This window comes from Sus scrofa, chromosome 8 (genome assembly GCF_000003025.6).
Source record: "Sus scrofa isolate TJ Tabasco breed Duroc chromosome 8, Sscrofa11.1, whole genome shotgun sequence".
Classification (NCBI taxonomy): Eukaryota; Metazoa; Chordata; class Mammalia; order Artiodactyla; family Suidae; genus Sus; species Sus scrofa.
Genome location: NC_010450.4, coordinates 38,132,654 through 38,155,263, shown reverse-complemented (window position 1 = coordinate 38,155,263; position 22,610 = coordinate 38,132,654). Strand labels below are relative to the sequence as shown.

General features: G+C 41.4%; 1 protein-coding gene across 4 annotated transcripts in view; it reads left to right on the top strand.

The window, feature by feature from the left end:
- The window catches only part of TEC (tec protein tyrosine kinase), a 131,207-nt gene that overhangs the window by 26,996 nt on the left and 81,601 nt on the right, over window positions 1–22,610 (top strand). For 3 of the 4 annotated variants that reach the window (XM_013978657.2, XM_003128960.5, XM_013978655.2), the window contains exon 2: window positions 21,294–21,479. In XM_013978657.2, coding sequence (XP_013834111.1) covers window positions 21,342–21,479 — 138 coding nt within the window. In that variant the 5' untranslated portion in view covers window positions 21,294–21,341. Of the gene's footprint in view, window positions 1–3,392; window positions 3,717–21,293; window positions 21,480–22,610 lie in introns of those variants that run through there. The other variant, XM_021101172.1, reaches the window with a different exon arrangement.

Genomic DNA, 22,610 nt, shown 5'->3' with positions numbered 1-22,610 from the left:
AAGCTGTTTTTAATGTTTGTTTTTCTTCAAGCTCATCTTGCGTTTTGTGAGGCTGAGCCCTTGGTCTGTGATGAGCCCCTGCCCCACCAAGTTCCGTGGATGACAACTAATTCAGCCTTTAGCCCAGCTCAGACATCATCTTCTCTGTTTATTTTCCCTCTTCCCAACTTTGGGCAGAGCTGAAGCTTGCATCCATCTGTGGTGCAGCACTTAGCACACGGCTAATGATGTCGTTAGCTTCTGTCATATATATCCTTTCTCCTGGGCTGAGGGTACCTTACTGTCTGTTTCTTATGCTTTATTTTGTGTCGCAGACATGATCGCATGTCTGGGACTTAGCAGATGCTCAGTTAACCATTACCGAATATGTAGATGTGTTTCAGTTTGGAACAAAGATATGGCAAAGCCAACTGACCAGTAGCTTTTCCGAGCATTTGCTGTATGTAAGAACCTATGTGCATTGTCTGATTTATGCCTCATGATACTCCTTTTAGGTTGGTACTGTTATCTTGGTTTTATAAGTAAGGAAATAGTCTTAAAGGAGTTCAGTAACTTGAATGAAGTTATACAGCTAATAAATGGCAAAGCTGAGAGTTAGAGCCAGTTTTGCTAGATTCAAAAGTTCAGGTTCCTTCTGTTAAATCGTGCTGTTTAGCCAGAAGTTCCAGTGTAAGTATCTGATGAAATAAGATAACGGAGGATGACATATGGAGAGAAATCTTTAGGATACTGTTGAAAGAACCATTGTTCATGTTTTCTCCAGCTCTTTGAGGGGCATGTTAAAATTTTGAGTTAGCATCAAAATGTATAGGCCTCCGTTCTAGACGGTTGAATTTTCTCCATCTGATACAGTGGTAAAAAAAAGAGAACAAGTGGGTTTCTAGATTGTTGACCTACATGGAATTTTAGGGCTGAGGACTGCGTTGGAGCTCACCACTTTGAGTGCATGAATCTTAGTGATGACATCACAGGGCCTCGCAGTTTGTGAGTTTTGCTTTCACTTGCGTTGTCAGTTAAGGGCACAGAAGGTTCTTTTGTACCATGCGGCTCACTGTTGCATATTAACTGGGGATTCGGAAGAGTGGCCACCAAAGACCTGTCACATTAAAGAGAGCTTGGGGGAAACATGGGCATTTTCCACATCAGGGATGTGTGAGCCTCTGGCCTGGCCTCTGCAGCGAGAAAGCTCTGAGCTGCCAGCCCCGTCAAAGAACTTCTTGCCCAGGGCAGAATTAATCCTCCGGAACAGCTCAGAGGACTAAATGATCCTATAAACTAATGCTAATGTATGATTTAAAGACTCTGTTGGCTTAAAATGCAGATGGATATGCTTTGGAAGGAGATTTTTCTTTTAAGTCTGTCCAGTGACCATAAGGGAAACTCCAAGTGGTGAAGGGTCCGAAGTAGATGCTTCCATTACTTTTCAGATTCGGCTTCTACTGTAAATGCCACTGAGGCTTAAATAAAGTGAAGTCATTAAGTAATGGAATAAATACCTATTGTGTTTCAAGTAGTCAATGTACTGGTTGCTAGATCCTGCCAAATAATTATACTGTCTTTTGCTTGATTTGTGTAAGACAGAATGTTCAGAGCAGGAAAATACTTGGAAATATGCAATTTGAGAAATTGCTTTGGGATGGAGTGGAGATTTACATGTTTGTATAACATGGGAATACACACATGTGTATTAACATATAAATAAATGTATTCTGTTGTGCCTGTCTAAGTATCAGTATTGCTCATTTATGTGAAGTTGATTTTCATAATTTCACACAGCACTGGGACAAAGTGGGCATCCATTAATTTTAGAGAACATGATTTTCAAATGGAATTTTCAGGTGCACTGAAATATGTGCTCTGTTGGTAAGACATGATGTTGAGATTTAATGCTTGGCTATCACCCCAAAAGGAGAAGTGTCAAGCTTCAAAATCTTTGTATGGTTAGGTTATGCTTCCCAGTGGGAAACAGCTGTTTTGGAGAAGGGAGTTGAAAGTAGTGATGGTGAAGTGAAAGTTCTGTAAAATACTAGGTTTCAGTGCAAGCTGTTGGCAAATTCTGGTTTTATGAAACCACATCTCAATTCCTTAACACACAGAAGGGCCTTGTCTCTTTCCAAAGACTTGTACCGTGTGTATTGAATAAATGTTTATTCCCATGGGAATGTATTTTTAATTCTTTAATTGAAGCCAAAGATAAATTATTCTAGTTAAAATTTATTTTAATTTCAGCCCTATACTTGGAATGCATCTGGTCTGTAACATGAAGACTGTATGTAGTTAAAATAGTCGTTCTTCGGGAACTAAGACTATTGCCTTTCTGTTTAACTTCTTTTCTACACTAATAAAAATACGTATAATTAACACTTATGGTGGAGAGCCAGTATACAATTTCCAAAAATGACAGAGTGAACACATGCCATTTAAAATTTTTATTTCCTGTTTATGATTCTGACGAAAATCAAGCAACTTTCAAGAAAAAGTTTTCATATATATTGTACGTGGAAGTGCTCATACGGACCAGAACATTAATATCTACTCTTACTCATGTGTTGGTGTATCTCCAGCCATTTGTCAAAATTCTTTTCATCTGTCACAAGTGGTCCACCGTATTCTGAAGAAGGGTAATTACTTCCTCTTTAGTGATCATGTATCAGTGATTTCTTGGGGCCATTAGTATTCCAAAACACCTTATCTGTATCACTTTTATAGCCCTCAACAGATTTACCGTAGCTCTTTGTTTTTAAGTCCCTTTTTTCTGTCCCTCCCTAGAGCAAAGATTCTGTCTTGCTCATCTTTGTAATCACCTCAGTGGCCTCATGCACAGTTCCTCATACATCATGTTATTGCAATAAATGCCAGAATGATTATATATGAATGTCTGAAACTATTCCTGTGGACAGATTAGTTCATGAACCGAACATGGCGAAAAGATGGATGAGTGAAAAAGAGGAAACATTTAAGGGAAGGAAGTGGGTTGAGAGGGATTAGAGATGAATCTAATGAGAATGAGGTGGTCAAGAATGATATACTGTGTTCATTATACTTTCCAATTATCTATTGCTATTTAAGAAATCATCTTAAACTTATGGGCACACAGCAACAACCATTTTATCACACTCATGGATTCTGTGGGCTTAAAATTGGGTAGGGAACAGTGGGAATGTCTGTTCCACAATATCTATGCTCTATATCTTGGAAAACTTTTTTTTTTTTTTTTTAAGGGTTGCACCCATGGCATATGGAAGTTCCCAGGCTAGGGGTGGAATCAGAGCTGCAGCTGCCAGCCTATACCACAGCCACAGCCATGCGGGATCCAAGCTGTGTGTGCAACCTACACCACAGCTCATGGCAACGCTGGGTCCTTAACCCACTGAGCGAGTCCAGGGATTGAACCTGCATCCTCATGGAAGCTAGTCAGATTTATTTCCACTGAGCCACGATAGGAACTCCTTTATCTTGGAAAACTCGATAGTTGGGAGTACTTGGACAACTTCAGCCTGGGATCATCTGAGGGTTTTCTCACTCATATGTCTGGGTCCTTGGCTGGGATGATTTGAAGCCTGGGTCCTGTGCTAGAACACCTATATGTGGCTTCCTCATTTGGCAGGAGCTTCTCCCAGTGTGGTGGCTAGGTTCCAAGAGGGACTGTCCAAAGAATGAGAAGTCCAGAAGACCAAGCAGGAGCTCCTTGGCCTTTTCTGGCCTAGCATTGCATGGTATGCTTTCTGTTGTAGTGTATTAGTCAAAGGAGTCGAAAGCCCACTCAGATTCAAGGGGAGGAGTGTCAGTGAATTTGATCTAGTTTTAAAAACAGCATTGCATATCATAAATGGTCCAGATAATGACATTGATGGTAGAGCAAAGAACAGGGAAGTACATTCTCAATTTGTAAAGAACAGGGAAATACATTATCAGTTTACTTCATTAGGGATAGGGCATATAAAAAAGTCCAGCTCCATTCTTTTGTATGTAGCTGTCCAGTTTTTCCAACACCATTTATTGAAGAGACTGTCTTTTCCTTTATTGAATACTCTTGCCTCTTAATTGACTGTATGAGTATAGGCTTATTTTGAGGCTCTCTATTCTGTTCCATTGTTCTATGTGTCTGTTTTTGAGCCAGTGCCAATTTTGATTACCATAGGTTTGTAGTAGAGTTTGATATCAGAGTGTGATACCTCCAGGTTTGTTCTTCTCCTTTAAAATTGTTTTGGCTATTTGGGGTCATTTGTAGTTCCATACAAATTTCAGGATTATTTGTTCTAGTTCTGTGAAAAATGCCATTGGTATTTTGATAGGGATTGCATTGAATCTGTAGATTGCTTTGGGTAGTATAGATAACTTAATGCTATTGAGTCTTCCAGTCCATAAGCATGGTGTATCTTTCCCTTTATTTGTTTATCTTCAGTTTCTTTCCTCAGTGTCTGGATTTTCCAAGTATAGGTCTTTCATCTCATTGGTTAAATTTATTCCAGTTGTACGTGGGATTGTTTTCTTCATTTCTCGTTCTGATAGTTTGTTAGAATATAGAAATGCAGCAGACTTATATATATTACTTTTCTTTTCTTTCTTTCTTCTTTTTGTCTTTTTGCCTTTTCTAGGGCCGCTTCCCACGGCATATGGAGGTTCCCAGGCTAGGGGTCTAATCAGAGACACAGCTGCCGGCCTACACCAGAGCCACAGCAGCGCGGGATCCAAGCCGCGGCTGCAACCTACACCACAGCTCATGGCAACACCAGATCCTTAACCCACTGAGCAAGGCCAGGGATTGAACCCGCAACCTCATAGTTCCTAGTTGGATTCGTTAACCACTGAGCACAACAGGAACGCCTCTATATTACTTTTCTTACACTGCATTCAAAAACAAAGTTAAAATGAATTTAAAGACTTGAATGAAAGGCCTGAAACCATAAACACACAGGCAGTAATCTCTTTGACATCAGTCTTAGTAATATTTTTTTGGATATGTTTCTTCCGGCAAAGGGGCCCCCAAAGCAGAAATAAACAAATGGGACTACATCAAACTAAGCCCTTGCACAGTGAAGGAAACAGCCAACAAACGAAAACAACAACCACTGAATGTGAGAAGACATTTGCAAATGATATATTTGAAGAGGGGTTAATATTCAAAGAACTCCTGCTACTCAGTATCAAAAACAGCCTGATTCAAAAATGGGCCGAGGACCCGAATAGACATTTTCCCAAAGAATACATACAAACAGGCACAGGAAAAGATGTTCAATATCACTAATCATCAGGGAAAGGCAAATCAGAACCCCAATGACGTATCGCCTTATGCCTGTTAGAATGGCTTTTATTGAAAAGACAAGAAACAACAAATATTGACAAGGATGTGGAGGAAAGGAAACCCTTGTGCATTGTCAATGGGAATGTAAATTGGTGCAACCACAATGGAAAAATAAAAAGCTTCCTCAAAAAGCTAAAACTAGAACTACTGTATAATCCAGCAATTCAATTTCTGGGTATTTATCTGAAGAAAATGAAAACACTAATTCAAAATTATACACACACACACACACACACACACACACACACACACATATACACACATACATATATACCTCTGTTCATTGCAGCTCTGATTACAGTACCCAAGATATGCAGATAACTTAAGTGTTCATTGATAGATGAATGGATAAAGAAGATACAGTGTATACACACAGTAGAATACTACTTGGCCATAAAAAAATGAAATCTTGCCATTTGCAGCAATATAGATGGACCTACAGGGTACTATGCTAAGTGAAATGAGTCAGAAAGAGAAAAACAAATACTATGTGATTTTTCGTGTATGTGGAATCTAAAAAACAAGACGAATGGGCAAACAAAAACAAAACAAACAAACCCACAGATGCAGAGAACAAACTGGTGGTTGCCAGCGGGGAGGCAGGTGGGAGGATGGACGAAAAAGGTGAATTGGATTAAAAGGTATAAACTTCTAGCTGTATAAGAAATAATATTTGGAAAAATAACATACATCATAAAGAATATAGTAAACATAACATAAGGAACATAGCAATACCGTAATAACTTAGTATGCTAACAATAGTAACTAGACTTTTGTAATTGATCATTTCATTAAGGTATAAAAATATTGAATCACTATTTTGTATACCTGAAACTAGTATAATATTGTATGCTAATTATAATCCCATAGAAAAGGTCACTGGAGGAGTTCCCATTGTGGCTCAGCGGTTAACGAACCTGACTAGCATCCCTGGCCTTGCTCAGCGGGTTAAGGATCCAGCATTGCCCTGAGCTGTGGTGTAGGTCGCAGACACAGCTCGGATCCTGCGTTGCTGCAGCTGTGGTGTAGGCGGGAGGTTACAGCTCCGATTGGACCCCTGGGAACCTCCATATGCCTCGGTGTGGCCCTAAAAAAAAGAAAAAGAAAAAGCTACTGGACATTTTTCAAACAGTAATTAAATCATGGCTTATATTCATGATACTTTTTGAATGTAGTTTATAATTTTTATAAGTTTATTCTTATTCTTTTAGAGATCAGGTATATAACTACTAGTATTTCAGTTTTGGAAATTCTTCATTAATTGTGTCCCCCAAGCCTTAGAAGTAAGGGTAAATAAGTCACTCTGATCAAATTTGCCTTCCTGTTATTTATTTATGTATTTATTAATTATGCCTGCAGGTGAGGGATATGGAAGTTCCCAGGCCAGGGGTCGAATTGAAGCTACAGCTGCCAGCCTATGCCACAGCCACAGCCACAGCCATGCAGGATCCAAGCCACGTTTGCGACCTATACCACAGGTCACAACAATGCTGGATCCTTAACCCTCTGAGCAAGGCCATGGATTGAACCCGTGTCCTCATGGATACTAGTTGGGTTCTTTTCCACTGAGCCACAATGGGGACTCTGCCTTCCTGTTTTAGTATGCTCTGTAGTTTCAGTTGTGATGCTTACCTTTGGTGAGCTTTCTAATGATTCTTTTATTAAAAAAAGGCTGAAATTGGGGTTTGCTCACTTTACTTGACTGCCCGCTATGCTTTGGTACTTTCTTAATTTGTACAGAATTTTCCTATTCCTTTGCCGTAGGCTTGAAAAGCTGACCTCTGCTTTCATGAAAGTTGAGCAGAGGAAAGAAAGGAAACAGAACAAGAGGAGATATAACAAGGACATATGTTGCATAGACTGTGGTTTTATTGTCGGCTCTGGAAACCACATGTTCCTATTTGTCTGGAAAGAAATGGTATCACATTACATGATCATGAAACTCTGCTGACTCAAGGAATCTTTGGGATCGTTGGAAGTGCTTTCATGATTAGCTGGGTAGTGTGGAAATAATATCCTTGAGGAATGAGAGCCCACCCACCTTCTTACTTTTATTTATTGATTCATTTGTCTTTTTAGGGCCTCACCTGCAGCAAATGGAAGTTCTCAGGCTAGGGGTTGAATCGGTGCTGCAGCTGACAGCCTGTACCACAGCCAAGGAACACCAGATCTGAGCTATATCTGTGACCGATACCATAGCTCACGGCAACACCGGATCCTTAACCCACTGAGCGGGGCTGGGGATTGAACCTGAGTCCTCATGGATACTAGTTGGGTTTGTTACTGCTGAGCCACAGCAGGAACTTGGTGGTCTTGGGTATTTCTCCCCCACCCGTTTCCTACTTTCATCTCTTTTCTATTCTTTTTCTTACCAGTTCCACAGTCTTGGATGACAGGGACATGGAGAACCATGTTATTCCCTTAGACATACTTCCAAAAATTTTTATTACATAAAATTCCAAACACAAACAAAAATAAGAAAGTATGATCAACTCCAGTGGGCCTCATTCAGTTTTGACAGTTATTAACTCATGAATGATTTTATTTTGTCAGTACCTCTGCACCCCCCTTTCCAGATTATGAAGCAAATCACAGACATTATTTTATCTGTAAATTTTTCACTATGCATCTCTAAAAAGTAACAACTCTTAAAAATACAGTCATCAGGGAGTTCCCTTCATGGCTCAGTGGAAACAAATCTGACTAGCATCCATGAGGACGCTGGTTCGATGCCTGGCCTCACTCATTGGGTTAAGGATCTGGTGTTGCCGTGAGCTATGGTGTAGGTTGCAGACTCGGCTCACATCCTGCGTGGCTGTGGCTGTGGCTGTGGCTGGCAGCTGTAGCTCTGATTCCACTGCTAGCCTGGGAACCTCCATATGCCTAAAAGGCACAACCCTACAAGGCAAAAAAAAAAAAAAAAAAAAAAAAAAAAAATTAAAAAACAAAAAAACCCAAACAAATCTTAGATTAATGTAGTCAAGGAACACATAATGGCATTAGATTATTTTATATATAATTTCCAAATGACTTTCATGTTTTCTCCTAGTAAAAGTTGCTGAAAATCTCTTTACTTATTTGAGATACTTGTTAGTCATGACTTATTTTTCCCTGGTTAGTGTTTCCTTCTGAATTAGCAAGAAGCAGAGAAATGTGTGCTGTGTGTCAGAAATTCCCTGATGGGAGGAGACTTAGTGCCAGAATATTGTCACTTGAAGTGAATCCACTTACATTTCATAGTAAGTAGTAAAAAAAAAAATCCTTATGATTCAGACTTTATGCTGAAAAATAAATTGAAAACATGTTTATTTTATCTCTTATATGGCCCCATTTAGATTATAGTGGTTAACTTTTAGAACAAAGATGGAATCAATTATTAGTTGCTTTCTTGAGATTTTTTTTTTAATGAAAATGCATGATAAAATATTTTGACTTCAGTTGATATTTGAATGTGTCAGCACCGATCTAAAGAGGGCCATTTTTTTTTTTCCCCAAGAGCATTGTTAGAAAGCTTTATCAATTTTTGCAAAGGTGTATCAGTAAGGTGGAATAAAGGTGAAGCCACTGTAACAAAGAAACCAGTAGTCTTTGTAAATAAGATAGAAGGGGAGTTCCCCTTGTGGCTCATCTGTAACAAATCCAGCTAGTATCCATGAGGACATAGGTTCAATCCCTGGTCTTTAGGGCGGATATGGCCCTAAAAAGCCAAAAAAAAAAAAAAAAAAAAAAAAAAGGTATGTTAATCTCACATATTAAGGTAGTCAGTCTAGGCTTGAGGGTGGGGGGGGCAGCTCTGCTCTGTGAGATTGCTCAGGGTCAAGAGTCACTCAGGGATGAGATTCCCTTGTGTTCCTCCTCTGCTCTCTATGGTGATGTCTGGAATGTGTAAGGAAAGTTGAGTCTGTGTGTGCACTTTGCAGCTGTTGGGGAGTTGGAAATACTGTAAATCCAGGGCAAGTAGCTTGTCTTTAAGTTGAAGATGGCCCACGTATCACTTCTGTGTGCATCCCTTTAGCTTTAACCTAGGTGACCCCATCTTACTGCAAAGAATGCTGGGAAATATCACCTCCAGCACAGACATCCAGGAAGAAGGGGAGAATGGATGGGGCTGGGGGTTATGTGAGGCGTAGGGAGCAAAGCAGCCTGGCACCATAGTGTGTTTTAGCATTTTAAGCGTAAGTCATCTCCGACACTTGTGTTATTTTTTATTTTGTTTTTACCAGCTCTCTGTGAGGTCACTTGCCAGTGGCATTGAGTATGAGGGCAGCAGTTCTCCAATATTGTGCTTATTAATAAGTTTAACCAGGACTTTTAAAAACGCTTCATCTTTTGAATATTTAGTTTTGTTGAGTATTGTGTTCTTTTAATCAACGGGAAAGAATGACCAGCAAGGAAACAAAACCTAGTAATGTGGAAGGAATATTTGATTGGGACCCACGTGGTCAGATGATTAGTGAGTCATTTTTAGTTTTTATGTTACGACAACTTTTGCTACTCTTAACTATGAATCTCCTGTAGAGCAAATATATTTGTTTGCGCTTTGAGGTATTATAAGCAGGTAGAGAACCAGACATAACTTTTTGACATAAGAGAAGCCATTTTAGGCCTAAGCTAATTTCTGATCCAAGCTAGGCCACAACGCTTGCTTGCCCTTGCAGTAGAACAGGTCTCAGTTAGTTAATGATTTTAAGGGAGCAAAAAAAGGTAAAAACAAAGAGCTGTGACCAGGCCGGGGAGATAACCATAATATTTCACTGGTACTATTTCAAAGGTAAGGATTAGCCTGGAGCACATTCTTGAGCTGTTTTGCTGAATGCAAACTCCCTGCAGGGCTCAACCATCTGATCAACTGAAACCTAAGGAATGCTGATGGTGACCTTTGCTGACCCTCCTGACTTCAATCCATTGGTGCCTGGACTCTGGCAACATTTGCCCCAATTCTATGCTGAATTCTCTCTGCTCCAGCCCCAGTCTTGCTGGTCAGGGACACACTGCTTTGGGAAATATCCCTGTTGTCTTCCTCACTTGCTATAGATAAAAAATCCTTCCTTCTGCTCTTTGGCTTGGTTGTGTCTTTTGCCTTGACTCCCACTAAGAGGTGAACCCAGTTTTCAGGCAGCAGTGTTGCACATGGTTTCTTCTCTCAAAACTTTTTTTCTCCATCTATTGTTATTTTTATATCTTTTTTGTCCCCCCCCCTTCTGTTGTTTTTAGGGCTGCATGGTGACATTGGGAAGTTCCCAGTCTAGGAGTCCAGTTGGAACTATCACTGCCAGGCTATGCCATAACCACAGCAAGGTGGCATCTGAGCTGCATTTGTGACCTACACCACAGCTCTTGGCAACCCCAGCTCCTTAACCCACTGAGTGAGGCCAGGGATTGAACCTGTGTCCTCATGGACACTAGTCAGATTCGTTTCTGCTGAGCCACAATGGGAACTCCCTCCTCTTCTTTTTACCAGCCAAGAAACCCTCAACCTCAGTCACAGACAGCCAAGGACCACAGTGGGGACCTTTAGTCTGCAACCCAAACTTGTCTTAAAGCGCACGTTAAATCAATGCATATACCTGTATCACATGGATAATAAGAAACAACTGTCTTCAGTGCAGCCCCGCCTGGTCTGTTTCCAGGTCACCTCCCAGTCCAACACCATAATCACCCCCACTTTATGGCAGTGGGCTGGGTGGGGACTGCATTACCAGGAGAGATGAGGTAAGCCAGGAGGCCTCTGTAACTTTTGCCATTTGACCTTCTCCTCTCTTATCTAGACCTAGGTTCAATAGGTCAACAGACAGATCCTGAAAACTTTGTAATCTGTTACATATCAACTGGCTGAAAGGAGGCCTTTAAAAAAATATAGGTTATCTGTGGGTGCCTTTGTTTAATAGGTGAGGAAGGCCTGAGGGATAAAGTTTTACTCTCATCTGAGAGCCACAGAGCTGCTTAGAACAGCTCCAAGTCATGATGTTAAATGGGGAGCCTATGAATTCTCTTGTGTCACAGTGCATCAAGGATCCGGCATTGTCCCTGCAGCAGCTTGGGCCAAAAAAAAAGTGGGGAGACTAAAATGTACTCTCTCTCTCTATTATGGCCATGCCCACGGCATGTGAAAATTCCTTGGGCCAGGGATCGAACCCATGCCACAACAGCGGCCCAAGCTGCTGCAGGGACAATGCTGAACCCTTAACCTGCTGCACCGCAAGGAAACTCTAGTACCCTTTATTTTGGTGGGGAAGTTAGCCTAGCATTTTTTCCCTCTTTTGTTTGTGTTTCTTCCACTCAGTTCCCCTTTTACAAAAGGAAATTGGGGCTTAAGCTGAGGGTGTACATGTGGCAGAAGAGAGCATGGTAAGATTTGTTCCTTTATAGCAGCCACCTAGTTCAGGTACTTTTGAACTTAAAAAAATCTACAGATAGATTGGATTAGATAATATTGCTGGCTTTGTAGGTAAAATATTGCCAAACGTTGTCAATTTCATACGGCTTGACCTAGTAAGATGAGAATTTCTTGTTTTAAATCACTTTTTGCTCCTTCCTGTAAGGAGTTCATCCTTTCTCTACCCTGATAACTAGGTTATTGCTTATTTACTATACCCTCTACCATCCTGTCATCTGGCAACTCGTAATAACCTCTGTTCCCTTGGTTAAAAATGTTAGGAGCAGTTCCCGTTGTGGCTCAGTGGAAATGAATCTGACTAGCATCCTTGAGGACATAGTGAGTTAAAGAACCCGGCGTTGCCGTGAGCTGTGGTATAGGTCGCAGATGGGGCTCGGGTCTTGTGTTGCTATGGCTGTGGTGTAGGCCGGCAGCTACAGCTCCGATTTGACCCCTAGCCTGGGAACATCCATGTGCCATGGGTGTGGCCCTAAAAAGCAAAAATAAACATAAAACCGAAAATGTTATGAAAGGGTGTATAGGGTAGGCTGGATAGCTATATATGTACAAGTATATACATATACACACACATATGTATATACATACACACACACACACACCTATATGTATATACCCCTCCCTCCCTTCCCCAGGCAGGACCTTTTATGTTGAAAAAGAGTTCTTAGATCTTTTTGTATAAAATTGCTAGACCATGAAACCATGAAACTGAGAACCATTATCTGGTACTCAGATTTGCAACACTGGACAGAGAATGAAACTGCTTGGTGGTTTAGGTTTCTCATTGGTGAGACAGTGAACAGTGCCCATTACCTACTTGAGAATATTGGTGTTCAAGATAAGCAACAAGGACCTACTCTATAGCACAGGAAACTCTAGTCAATATTTTGTGATAATCTGCAATGGAAAATAATCTGAGAAAATATATATAACTAAATCACTTTGCTGTACACCTGAAACTACACAATATTGTAAATCAACTATACTTGACTTAAAAAAAAAGATATTTGTGTTCAAAGGCTAAGGTGTTATGTTTTTCACACTCTTAGTAATAGCAGACAGTGTAAAGAAAAGAGCGTTCTTGTGTTCAACTCCAAGGAGACACAGAGGAAAGGGGTTTAAGTTGAAGCTCTGAGTTTTATTTTAAAAAGATATTTGGTTCTATTGTGATTCTTATTTCTGAATGGGTTAGCTCCTTGTGGTGTGGAAAATGGCTGGGAGAGTGAGCTGGAGGACTCCAGAATTTTGTTTTCCTCTTTGTTTTCTAAATTAGAGAATCAAACCTATTCTTTCATTCAGAGAGACCATCTCCCTTCAGTTTTTTACTTTTTTAAAAAATTTTATGCCACACCCATAGCATATGAGCGTTCTCAAGTCAGGGACTGAATCTGAGCTATAGCTGCTACTTACACCACTGCAGCTGTAGCAACATGGGAGCCTTTAACCCACTGGGCAGGGCTGGGGATTGAACCCACTCCTTGGCAGCAACCCAAGCCACTGTTGTTGGTTCGTAGCCCACTGCACCACAATGGGAACTCCTCCCTTCAGTTTTTGATACTGAGAGGGTGGCATCCCTCTTAGTGATGCCTTGGAATCACAGATGATCTCTGCTGAAATCCGGAGATTGAGTCCTGTTGCTTTTGGCAATCTCCCTTTATAAATAGGAAGCTGAACATGGCACATCATTGGTTTTTTTCCTTCAGTTCCCCCTTCCTTTCCCCTGGAGAGGCTGTATGTGTAGTGGTTAATCGTGGTTAATAGTGCAGCCTCTGTGCTTACACTGTATTAAACCCTGGTTCTTATCCATACTATGTAGGTAATAGTACCTACTTCAGAAGGTTTGTTGAATGGTTTCCTACCTCTGAAGTGCTTAGTGCAGAGCAAAATAGTAAAAACTTGAAAATGACAGTGATAATTTTTATTACTTTTCTGTATAAATAGTAACTTCCTGGAGAGACTCCCTGATTCTCCTGTGGTCTGCTTATCCCTCTGGAGTTTTTGATCTTATCCAAAGGTCATTGGATTAACCTTTTAGGACAATGATGTTTGCTATAAGGGAAAGATACTCCACCTCCTACCTTATTGGTCTACTTTTTTTTTTTTTTTTAAATCTTTTTTAGGGCTGCACCTATGGCATATGGAGGTTCCCAGGCTAGGGGTCCAATCGGAGCCATGGCTGCTGGCTTACAACACAGCAACAGCCGGATCCGAGCCACGTTTTCAACCTACACCATAGCTCACAGCAATGTCAGATCCTGAATCCATTGAGTGGGGCCAGAGATCGAACCTGTGTTCTCATGGATTCTAGTCATATTCGTTTCTGCTGAGCCACAACGGGAATTTCCATGATCTACTTTTCATTGTATTCAGCACATACATGTTTCATGTTTGTAGCCTGGGGTTCAAGGCTATCATTTGTTCGCTGGAAGATGGGATTATCTTTCTCTGATTTTCGTGTTTTATTGCTTGCATAGAGTTTTGGTGGGGGGAAGAGTAGAGAATATATACCTTTCCACTGCCATCTTCCAGTAATTTTCTGATTCTCAGAGGCAACCACTTTTATTTTTGAAAACAACAGGTTAGTGTTGTCAGTCACTAAGTCACCTACTTATGTTGTCACTTCTTGCTTTGTTAATTTTCATGACTTCTAGTACCGAGGAGGGTATGTATGGTTCTCTTTCACAACCCATTTTCTGATTCACGCACAAGCACATTGCCTGAACTCACTTATCCCTAGGATTTTAATGCTGGTCATAAGATTATTATTCATTGTTTATCTTATTTTGATGTTCTAGGTGTTAGTTATAGCTGAACTCTGTAGCATACTGTGATTATTTTTCCTTTTCCACACTTTTCTTTTTTGTTTGTTTTCTTTGGAACTGGTGTGTTATTTCTAGGTTTGCTACATTTTAACTAATTATTATTATTATTTTTGCTTTTAGGGCCGCACCCACAGCATATGGAGGTTCCCAGGTTAGGGGTCTAATCAGAGCTGTAGCTGCGACCTACACCACAGCTCACCGCAACGCCGGATCCTCAACCCACTGAGTGAGTCCAGGGATTGAACCCACAACCTCATGGTTCCTAGTCGGATTCATTTCCACTGCACCACAACGGGAACTCCATTAACTAATTTATTATCAGTCCTCTCCCAGCACCTTCAGGTTCATCTCCTGGAAGAATTCCCTCCAGCCTTCTCCCCTGGTCAAATTTTACCTGGTTGCTCTCGGCCTGCTCCTCAGTGTCATCTTAGGATTTCCTGTCACCTCATCTGGGAGCATCTCCTTACTGCTTTTGCTTTGAAACCCATGTTCCTGGATTCCATGTATTTTGTGGTTTACTTCTTTATTTAGATAGACTATGTCCTCAAGTAGCTATTTGAGAAGGGTGAATAGGAGATAAAAATTTTAAAGCCTTGCGTATTTGAAAAATGTCTTTATTTTCTTGTCATTGCATTGATCGTTTGGTGGAGTATAGAATTATAAGTTAGAAATCAGTTTCTTCAAAAATTTTCTCCATTATCTTCTAGCTTCTAGTATTGCCTTTGATGATTGCTATTGTGAATTTTGATCCTTTCTGTGAAACCTATTTTGAAGCTTTCTGGATCTCCTGCTTGTCCCTATGATTTTGAAATTTTATGAGATCAGCCTTGATTTGGTTCTATTTCAATCTTGGAAAAATCTTTGATTTAGGGTATTTTTCCTAAATTTCTTCTTGGATTGGTTTCCCTCTCTCCTCTCTCTCTCTCAGTTTTTGTTTGTTTGTTTGTTTGTTTTTTGCTTTTTCTTCGTGGAACTCCTATTTTTCAGATGCTAAATTTTCTGAATGGGTCTAGAAAATTTATATTCCCTCTACAACTTTTAATTTTTGTCATCTTTTGCTTTATTTTGGGGGAAATTTCCTCAACTTTATATTCTAACACTTCTATTGAGCTTTTCCTTTCTATTTTATTTTTCCAATGCTCCTCTTTTTTTCTTTTTTTTTCCCCTAGGGCTGCACCTGCAGCACATGGAAGTTCCCAGGCTAGGGGTTGAATTGGATCTATAGCTGCTGGCATATGCCACAGCCACAGCCACAGCAACAGTTCCAAGCTACATCTGTGACCTACCCTGGAGCTCATGGCAGTGCTGGATCCTTAACTCACTGAGCGAGGCCAGGGATCTAACCTGCATCCTCATGGATACTAGTCGGGTTCGTTACGGCTGAGCCACAAGGGGAACTCTCTCTGTCCTCTTTTTTGACTTTTTTGTTCTTTATTTTGGTTGTACCTTGACCTTGTTTCATGGGTGCAATATCTTTTCTTAACTCTGACTTTACTGAGTTTTTGGTCTTTTTTTTAAAAAGCATTGTCTTTTCTCTGCACGGTCTTGTTTCCTCTAAGTTGCTTTTCCCCTCATTGGTTTCCCATGTTTGAATTCATGATGGAGTCTTTCCTTAGTTGTCCTTGATCCTTGATTCTTTATCATGCAGGAGTGGGGCTCTAAAAAGTCAGTTGGTAGCTTCATGCATTGGATGAACTTGCTGACTACAGGCTTTCCTATAAGATGATCTGGCTGGGCCATTTCTGCTGGAGAGCTCTCCTCTGTCAGTTTCTTCAGGTCTTTTCTCATAGTATAGACCTTCTCTGATATTGTGGAGTTGGGTGGCAGTGGTCTCAACACTGAGTCTATACACTTGCAGAGTTTCTCTTAAGGCCCCCTTTCTGGTATGGGACTCCCAGCCTTAACTGTTTGTAGTTTCTCCCAGTACAGAGACCTTCTATTTTGTCTTATTTTATTTTATTTGTTGGCCACACCTGTGGCGTGCAGAAGTTCCTGAGCCAGGCATCAAAGAGACCTTCTGTTTTATGGCCTTGAGAAAAATCTCCAGTTTTCTTCCAGGTTTGGGGAGGGTTAGTCCCCTGGCTATACAGCATGGGAACGTGGGAGTGGAGGTTTGGAGAGCCTCTTAAACAGACCCACCAACAACTCTTTTAAGTCCTTCACCACTTTTGGAGATACCAGGTTCTGCTGATTCCTGAGCTCTTTGGAGGTTTCTTTTAAACAAATGTTTTTATTATAGCTGATTTACAATGTTCTGTCAATTTCTACTATACAGCAAAGTGACCCAGTTATATTATCTTCCATCATGTTCCATCATAAGTGATTGGATATCGTTCCCTATGGTATACAGCAGAATTTCATTGCTTATCCATTCTAATTGCATTAACTAACCCCAAACTCCCAGTCCATCCCACTCCCTCCCCCTTGGCAACCACAAGTCTGTTCTCCATGTCCATGAGTTCCTTTCTTTTCTGCAGATGGGCTCATTTGGCCATTAGAGTACAGACATAAGCGGTATCATATGGTATTTCTCTTTCTGACTTACTTCACTTAGTATGAGAGTCTCTAGTTCTATCTCTTTGGAGGTTTTGCAGCATGAACTGGTTGTTTCCAGGCTTTTTCCCAGCTGGACTGCATGTTTATTTGCTTTCCAGGTTCCAAAATTACATTATTTCCTGTCCTGTTTTCTTTGTCCTTGAGAGTCAGTTTCTTAATGACACTGATAGCGTCAACCACAAATATAACGGGAGTTTAGGAGGGAGCCTAGGCTAACGTGTATGTTCAGCCCTCCATCTTTAACTAGAAATCTTCACGAAGAGAATTTTCCTTCATTTATATAAACTTTAATAGTATTCTTTGGGAATTCCCTGGTGACCTAGTGGTTAAGGATTCAGCGTCGTTAATGCTGTGGTGTGGGTTCAATCCCAGGCCCAGGAACTTGCACATACCATGGGTATACCCCCCCAAAAAAAAGTTCTTTGGCCAGGATTTCCCTTTGACAACAGATTATTAAAACAGCAATGAATTTTTTTTTTTTTTTTGTCTCTTTGTCTTTTTAGGGCCACATCCACAGCATATGGAAGTTCCCAGGCTAGAGGTCCAATTGGAGCTACAGCCACCGGCCTACCCCACAGCCACAGCAACAGGGGATCAGAGCCACGTCTGTGACCTACACCACAGCTCACAGCAACACTGGATCCTTAACCCACTAAGCAAGGCCAGGGATCAAATCCACAACCTCATGGTTCCTAGTCGGATTCGTTTCCGCTGCACCACGACGGGAACTCCAACAATGAACTTTTAGTTGTACTGTACAGAATGCTGGAGAGAGCCCTTCACTTGGAACTAGGAAATTTCTTTTCCACTCTTGGTTTGTGTGACCTTGGGCAAGGCACTAAACTTTCTAAACCACAGCTTCTTTAATTTGTGATGAGCGTGGTAGATTAAGTGGTGGCTAAGATTCCTTTTGACTCAAATGGTATGATTCTGTAGAAGACTATTTATCTTTCATACAAATCGGATGTGGTGTTTTTTATTGCATTATTTTCCCCAGCGCATTCAACATGAAGTATATCCCCCCTGCCCCTGGTGTTGAGGCGTTTTGCTTCTAACACCGCAGGTGAGCCGAGCCCCACTTACCCTCCTGGGCTTGCCAAAAGTCTCCCTTCCATTTGGTAACTATGGTATTGCCCCCTGGGCTGGGAACTACTACGTATTTGCATATGGCCTGTTTTCCAGGGCGTGGTCTGCTTTCCCCTAACACACTGTTCTTGGAAGCCATCATCTTTATTACCCCACATTCAAAATATGTTGCACAAAGAAGGAAAGATGATTTTCACATAAGCGGTATTTGTATATCACACATCAAGTTTCTTAGGAACAAAAAGAGTACTAAAATTTTAATTTACAATAAGGAAGACCAACTTAGATGCAGAGGAACAAAAGCTTTTTTCTGACTTCTCAGCTTTGGTTAATGGGTCAGCTTAACAGCATTAAGCATTAACAGCAGCTTAGATATCTTATCCTCCTGCTTATTGAGAGGCTGCCATAAATGCCAAGAGTATAAGGGCCTAATTTCTCTTCATTTAAAATAGTGGGTTTCAGGATGTCCTGCTGTGGCTCAATGGTAATGAACCAGACTAGTGTCCATGAGAACTCGAGTTTGATCCCTGGCCTTGCTCAGTGGGTTAAGGATCCAGTGTTGCCATGAGCTGTGGTGTAGGTCACAGATGTGGCTTGGGTCCCATGTTGCTCTGGCTGTGGTGTAGGCTGGCAGTTGCAGCTCCGATTGAACTCCTAGCCTGGGAACTTCCATATGCTGAGGGTGTGGCCCCCATCCCCCACAAAAGATAGTGGCTTTCAAATCTGCCTGCATATTAAATCCTGGTGCCCTGGGCCCTACCCTAGACCAATTCAAAATATCTTGGTGTGGGTTCTGATGTCTGAATTCTTTTTTTTTTTCATCTTTTTGTCTCTTAGGGCCGCACTGGCAGCATATAGAGGTTCCCAGGCTAGGGGTTGAATTGAAGCTGTAGCCACTGGCCTACGCCACAGCCACAGCAACATGGGATCTGAGCCGCATCTTTGACCTATATCACAGCTCATGGCAATGCCAGATCCTTAACCCACAGAGCGAGGCCAGGGATTGAACTCACGTCCTCATGGATGCTAATCGGGTTTGTTAACCACTGAGCCTCAACAGGAAATCCTAGGATGTCTGCATTCTTTAAAAAACAAAACAGAACAAAACTACCTGCATGGTTCTAATATGTACTTAGGATAGGGAACTAATCCTGTAGGAGCTCAAAATCTAGGTGAGAAGTTAGAATACATACATCAACTTCTGTGGAACATGGAAGACAAGGATGAGCTCTTCAGTGGGTGATAACAGAGATCATGGGTCCAATTATTAGAAAGGTTTTAACTGGAATCATCAGGAAAGGTTTCATTAGGGAGGTAAGTTTTGAGCTAGTGGAGTTTTCGTAGTGGAGAGAGGGGGTCTTCTAGGCCAGGGAATGAACACTGTTTTGACTTAGGGGTGGAGTGTTTGGGGAGCAGTGGAAGTAAAGATCAGATGTTAGGCTGCAGCCAGATTGTGAACAATCTCCAGTGTTTTGGCTTAGGAGTTTTGACTTGATCCTGCAGGTGGTGGGAGGACTTTGGGGAGGCATTGAAGATTTCCGACGAACGAAATGGCATGAGGAAAGCAGTATCATTGAAGGTTGCTCCACTGGGAATAAGAGGCATGTAGTTTGAATAAAATGAGGCCAGAGCTGGGGGTGAAAAGAAAGCCAATTGGAAAGCTACAGTCGTGGCCCAGATCGTAATTCTTTGACCTAGGAAAAGAGCATCGCAATTAAAAAAATAATAATAAACATTTGCGTATGTTTTCATAAAAAGTAAGTTGTCTCCCACATCTCCTTAATCCTCGCAATGACCTTGTGGTATTTACCTCCATGTTTATGAATGAAGGAAGCAGATGTCCAGCTGTTGTAAAGTAATCTTACAGAAAATGAAGGGTCTGATTGGATGGTGACAGATCAGTCATAGGGAATTGCAGGAGTGTTTCCAAGGTGTCAGGTTGGGTGTGAAGGTGGTGGAATTCCTCCCCGGCAAAGTCAGTGTCAAGTTCCTGGCTGTCCTCTCTGATAACCACTTATGATTTTCACGTGACTCCTGTTGCCACTATGGTCGGATGTGCAATGATTTCTTGTAAGGGTGTGGTGCAGGGAAGGGAAGAAAGGGCTGTCGTCACTCAGCTTGTCTCAGGTAAGAATCTTCAGGCCTTTTCTGAGGATCTTTGGTTTTCAGAGCGTTCAGTTTTGTTGAACTTTAGAAGGCCTGTTATTCTAGGCATGGAGAGCTGCAAGCGGGGGCTTCAGATGTGGGGCTGAAGACCTTATACACATGATCTGGGTTGGGAGTCAGTAGGGTGATACAGGGTTAGCTGAGGACCAGCTGCATAGGGTAGGTTAGCTAGCAGGGTTAGCTGTAACTGGGTGGGTTTCCTTTCCTCTCCTGGCTGAGACAGGAGCCGTAGGGAAGAGAACTGTGGAGCGTGGTCGTGTAGTTGTCAGAGATCATCCTTGTGGCTCTGGTGACCAGGATGCTCGATCAGGATTACATCCTTATTGGAAGTTCCCTTGTGGCACAGCAGGTTAAGGATCCGGTGTTGCCGCAGCTATGATGCCATTGCCACTGTGGCTTGGGTTTAATCCCTGGCTTGGAAACTTCCACATGCCACACATGCAGGAAAAAAAAAAAATAAGATTACATCCTTTTTCAAGCTGGAGATTAAATCATTTCCACACTGTGGTAATTCATTTCGTTCTCTGTGCCTATGTGCTTGTCTGTTTTGTGGACCAAGATCCTGAGGCAATTTAAATATCAGTCTAAATCAGCCATGCTCGCCGTGAAGTCTACCTTTCCATCTGAGATGTTTGTTTCTCTGCAATCAGATAGCAGAAGAGGGTGCCAGTAAGCTAGGGGAGGACGGGGAGGGACCAAGGAGTGAATCATCATCGTGGCAAACCTTGACTAGATTTTCCGGTGAAATGCTGGCACTTGGAGGAACAGGATGGGGCGGGCAAAGAAGAGAAGCTGAGCTTTCAGGCTCCGGGCATTTTCAGCCTTTCAGCCCGGGTGTGTAAAGTGACGTTCAGCAGCACCCGCTGTGGTCAGAGTTACGTCTGCTTTGGTTATTTGGAATGACAGCATCCTTGGATAATTACCATGTTGCATTTTATTTCAACTGTTTGTTTTCTCACTTTAGAATACTGGAATCGTCAATGGCAGGAGAAACAGTGATCAGAAGACCGAGATGAATTTTCACACTATTCTAGAAGAGATTCTTATTAAAAGGTCACAGCAGAAAAAGAAGACATCACCCTTAAACTACAAAGAGAGACTTTTTGTGCTAACAAAGTCCATGTTAACCTACTATGAGGGTCGAGCAGAGGTAGGCGACATCAAAATTTACTTTGCTGCTTTCTATGTTGATACTCTTTTGTGATACTGACAATCCCCACACCCCTGAATTCTATGGAATAAGCTTTAGGTTAATGAAGCTAAGGGAGTGATTTGTTATTATTTCCATTCGAAAGATGGCGATTAGGATATGGATAAAAATTATTCACGAGTCTGAAATATGGGTTTAGTATATATGGGTGTACACTTTATGTCAGTGTACTAAATCTGTTAGAGAAAACAAATTCCTACATTAGTTTTAGATCCTTCTAGAATTTAAGTACATTGTGTTTATCACTCTTGCCCATAAACTGCCATATTATGTGTCAAAGTCTTTTGTAGCACAAACTTTGTCTGTGTCCATCACTTTATATAAATATCCTAACCTAACCTTAATCTGCCTAGAAATATGGACTGATACAGTTGACATAGGTGGCAATCTTTAGACACTTTGAAGAAGATAAATGATACTGCAAAGATGATACAAAGTTGAAAGTTCCCTAATTGCTTTTGCTTACGCAGAACCTGACACACTGTTTTTCCTGGAAGCAGCTTCAGCCACTATGAGAAACAGAAAGGACAGAATGAGGAGGTTGTCATAATATGTGAAACCCAGCCTCTATTGCTTAGCATCACTTTACTGTATAGCACAGGGAATTATAACCAATATCTTATAATGACCTATAGTGGAATCTAATCTACAAAAAACCCAAATCACTGTACTGTACACCTGAAACTAACACAAGACTGTAAATCAAGTATATTTCAATGTTAAAAAAAAAAAAAAAAGAATCCATCTCCGTTCTGGCTACTGATGACTAGCCCAGGAAGCCTAGTTCCATTAGCTACTCCTGCCCGGAACCCTGACTCCTCCTATGGGCTGGACATTTTTTTTTTTTTTTTTTGTCTTTTTGTCTTTTCTAGGGCCACACCTGTGGCATATGGAGGTTCCCAGGCCAGGCGTCTAATCGGAGTTACAACTATCTGTGGTCTACGCCAGAGCCACAGTAACTCGGGATCCCAGCCATGTCTGCGACCTACACCATAGCTCATGGCAACACCGGATCCTGGACCCACTGAGCAAGGCCAGGGACTGAACCCGCAACCTCATGGTTCCTAGTCA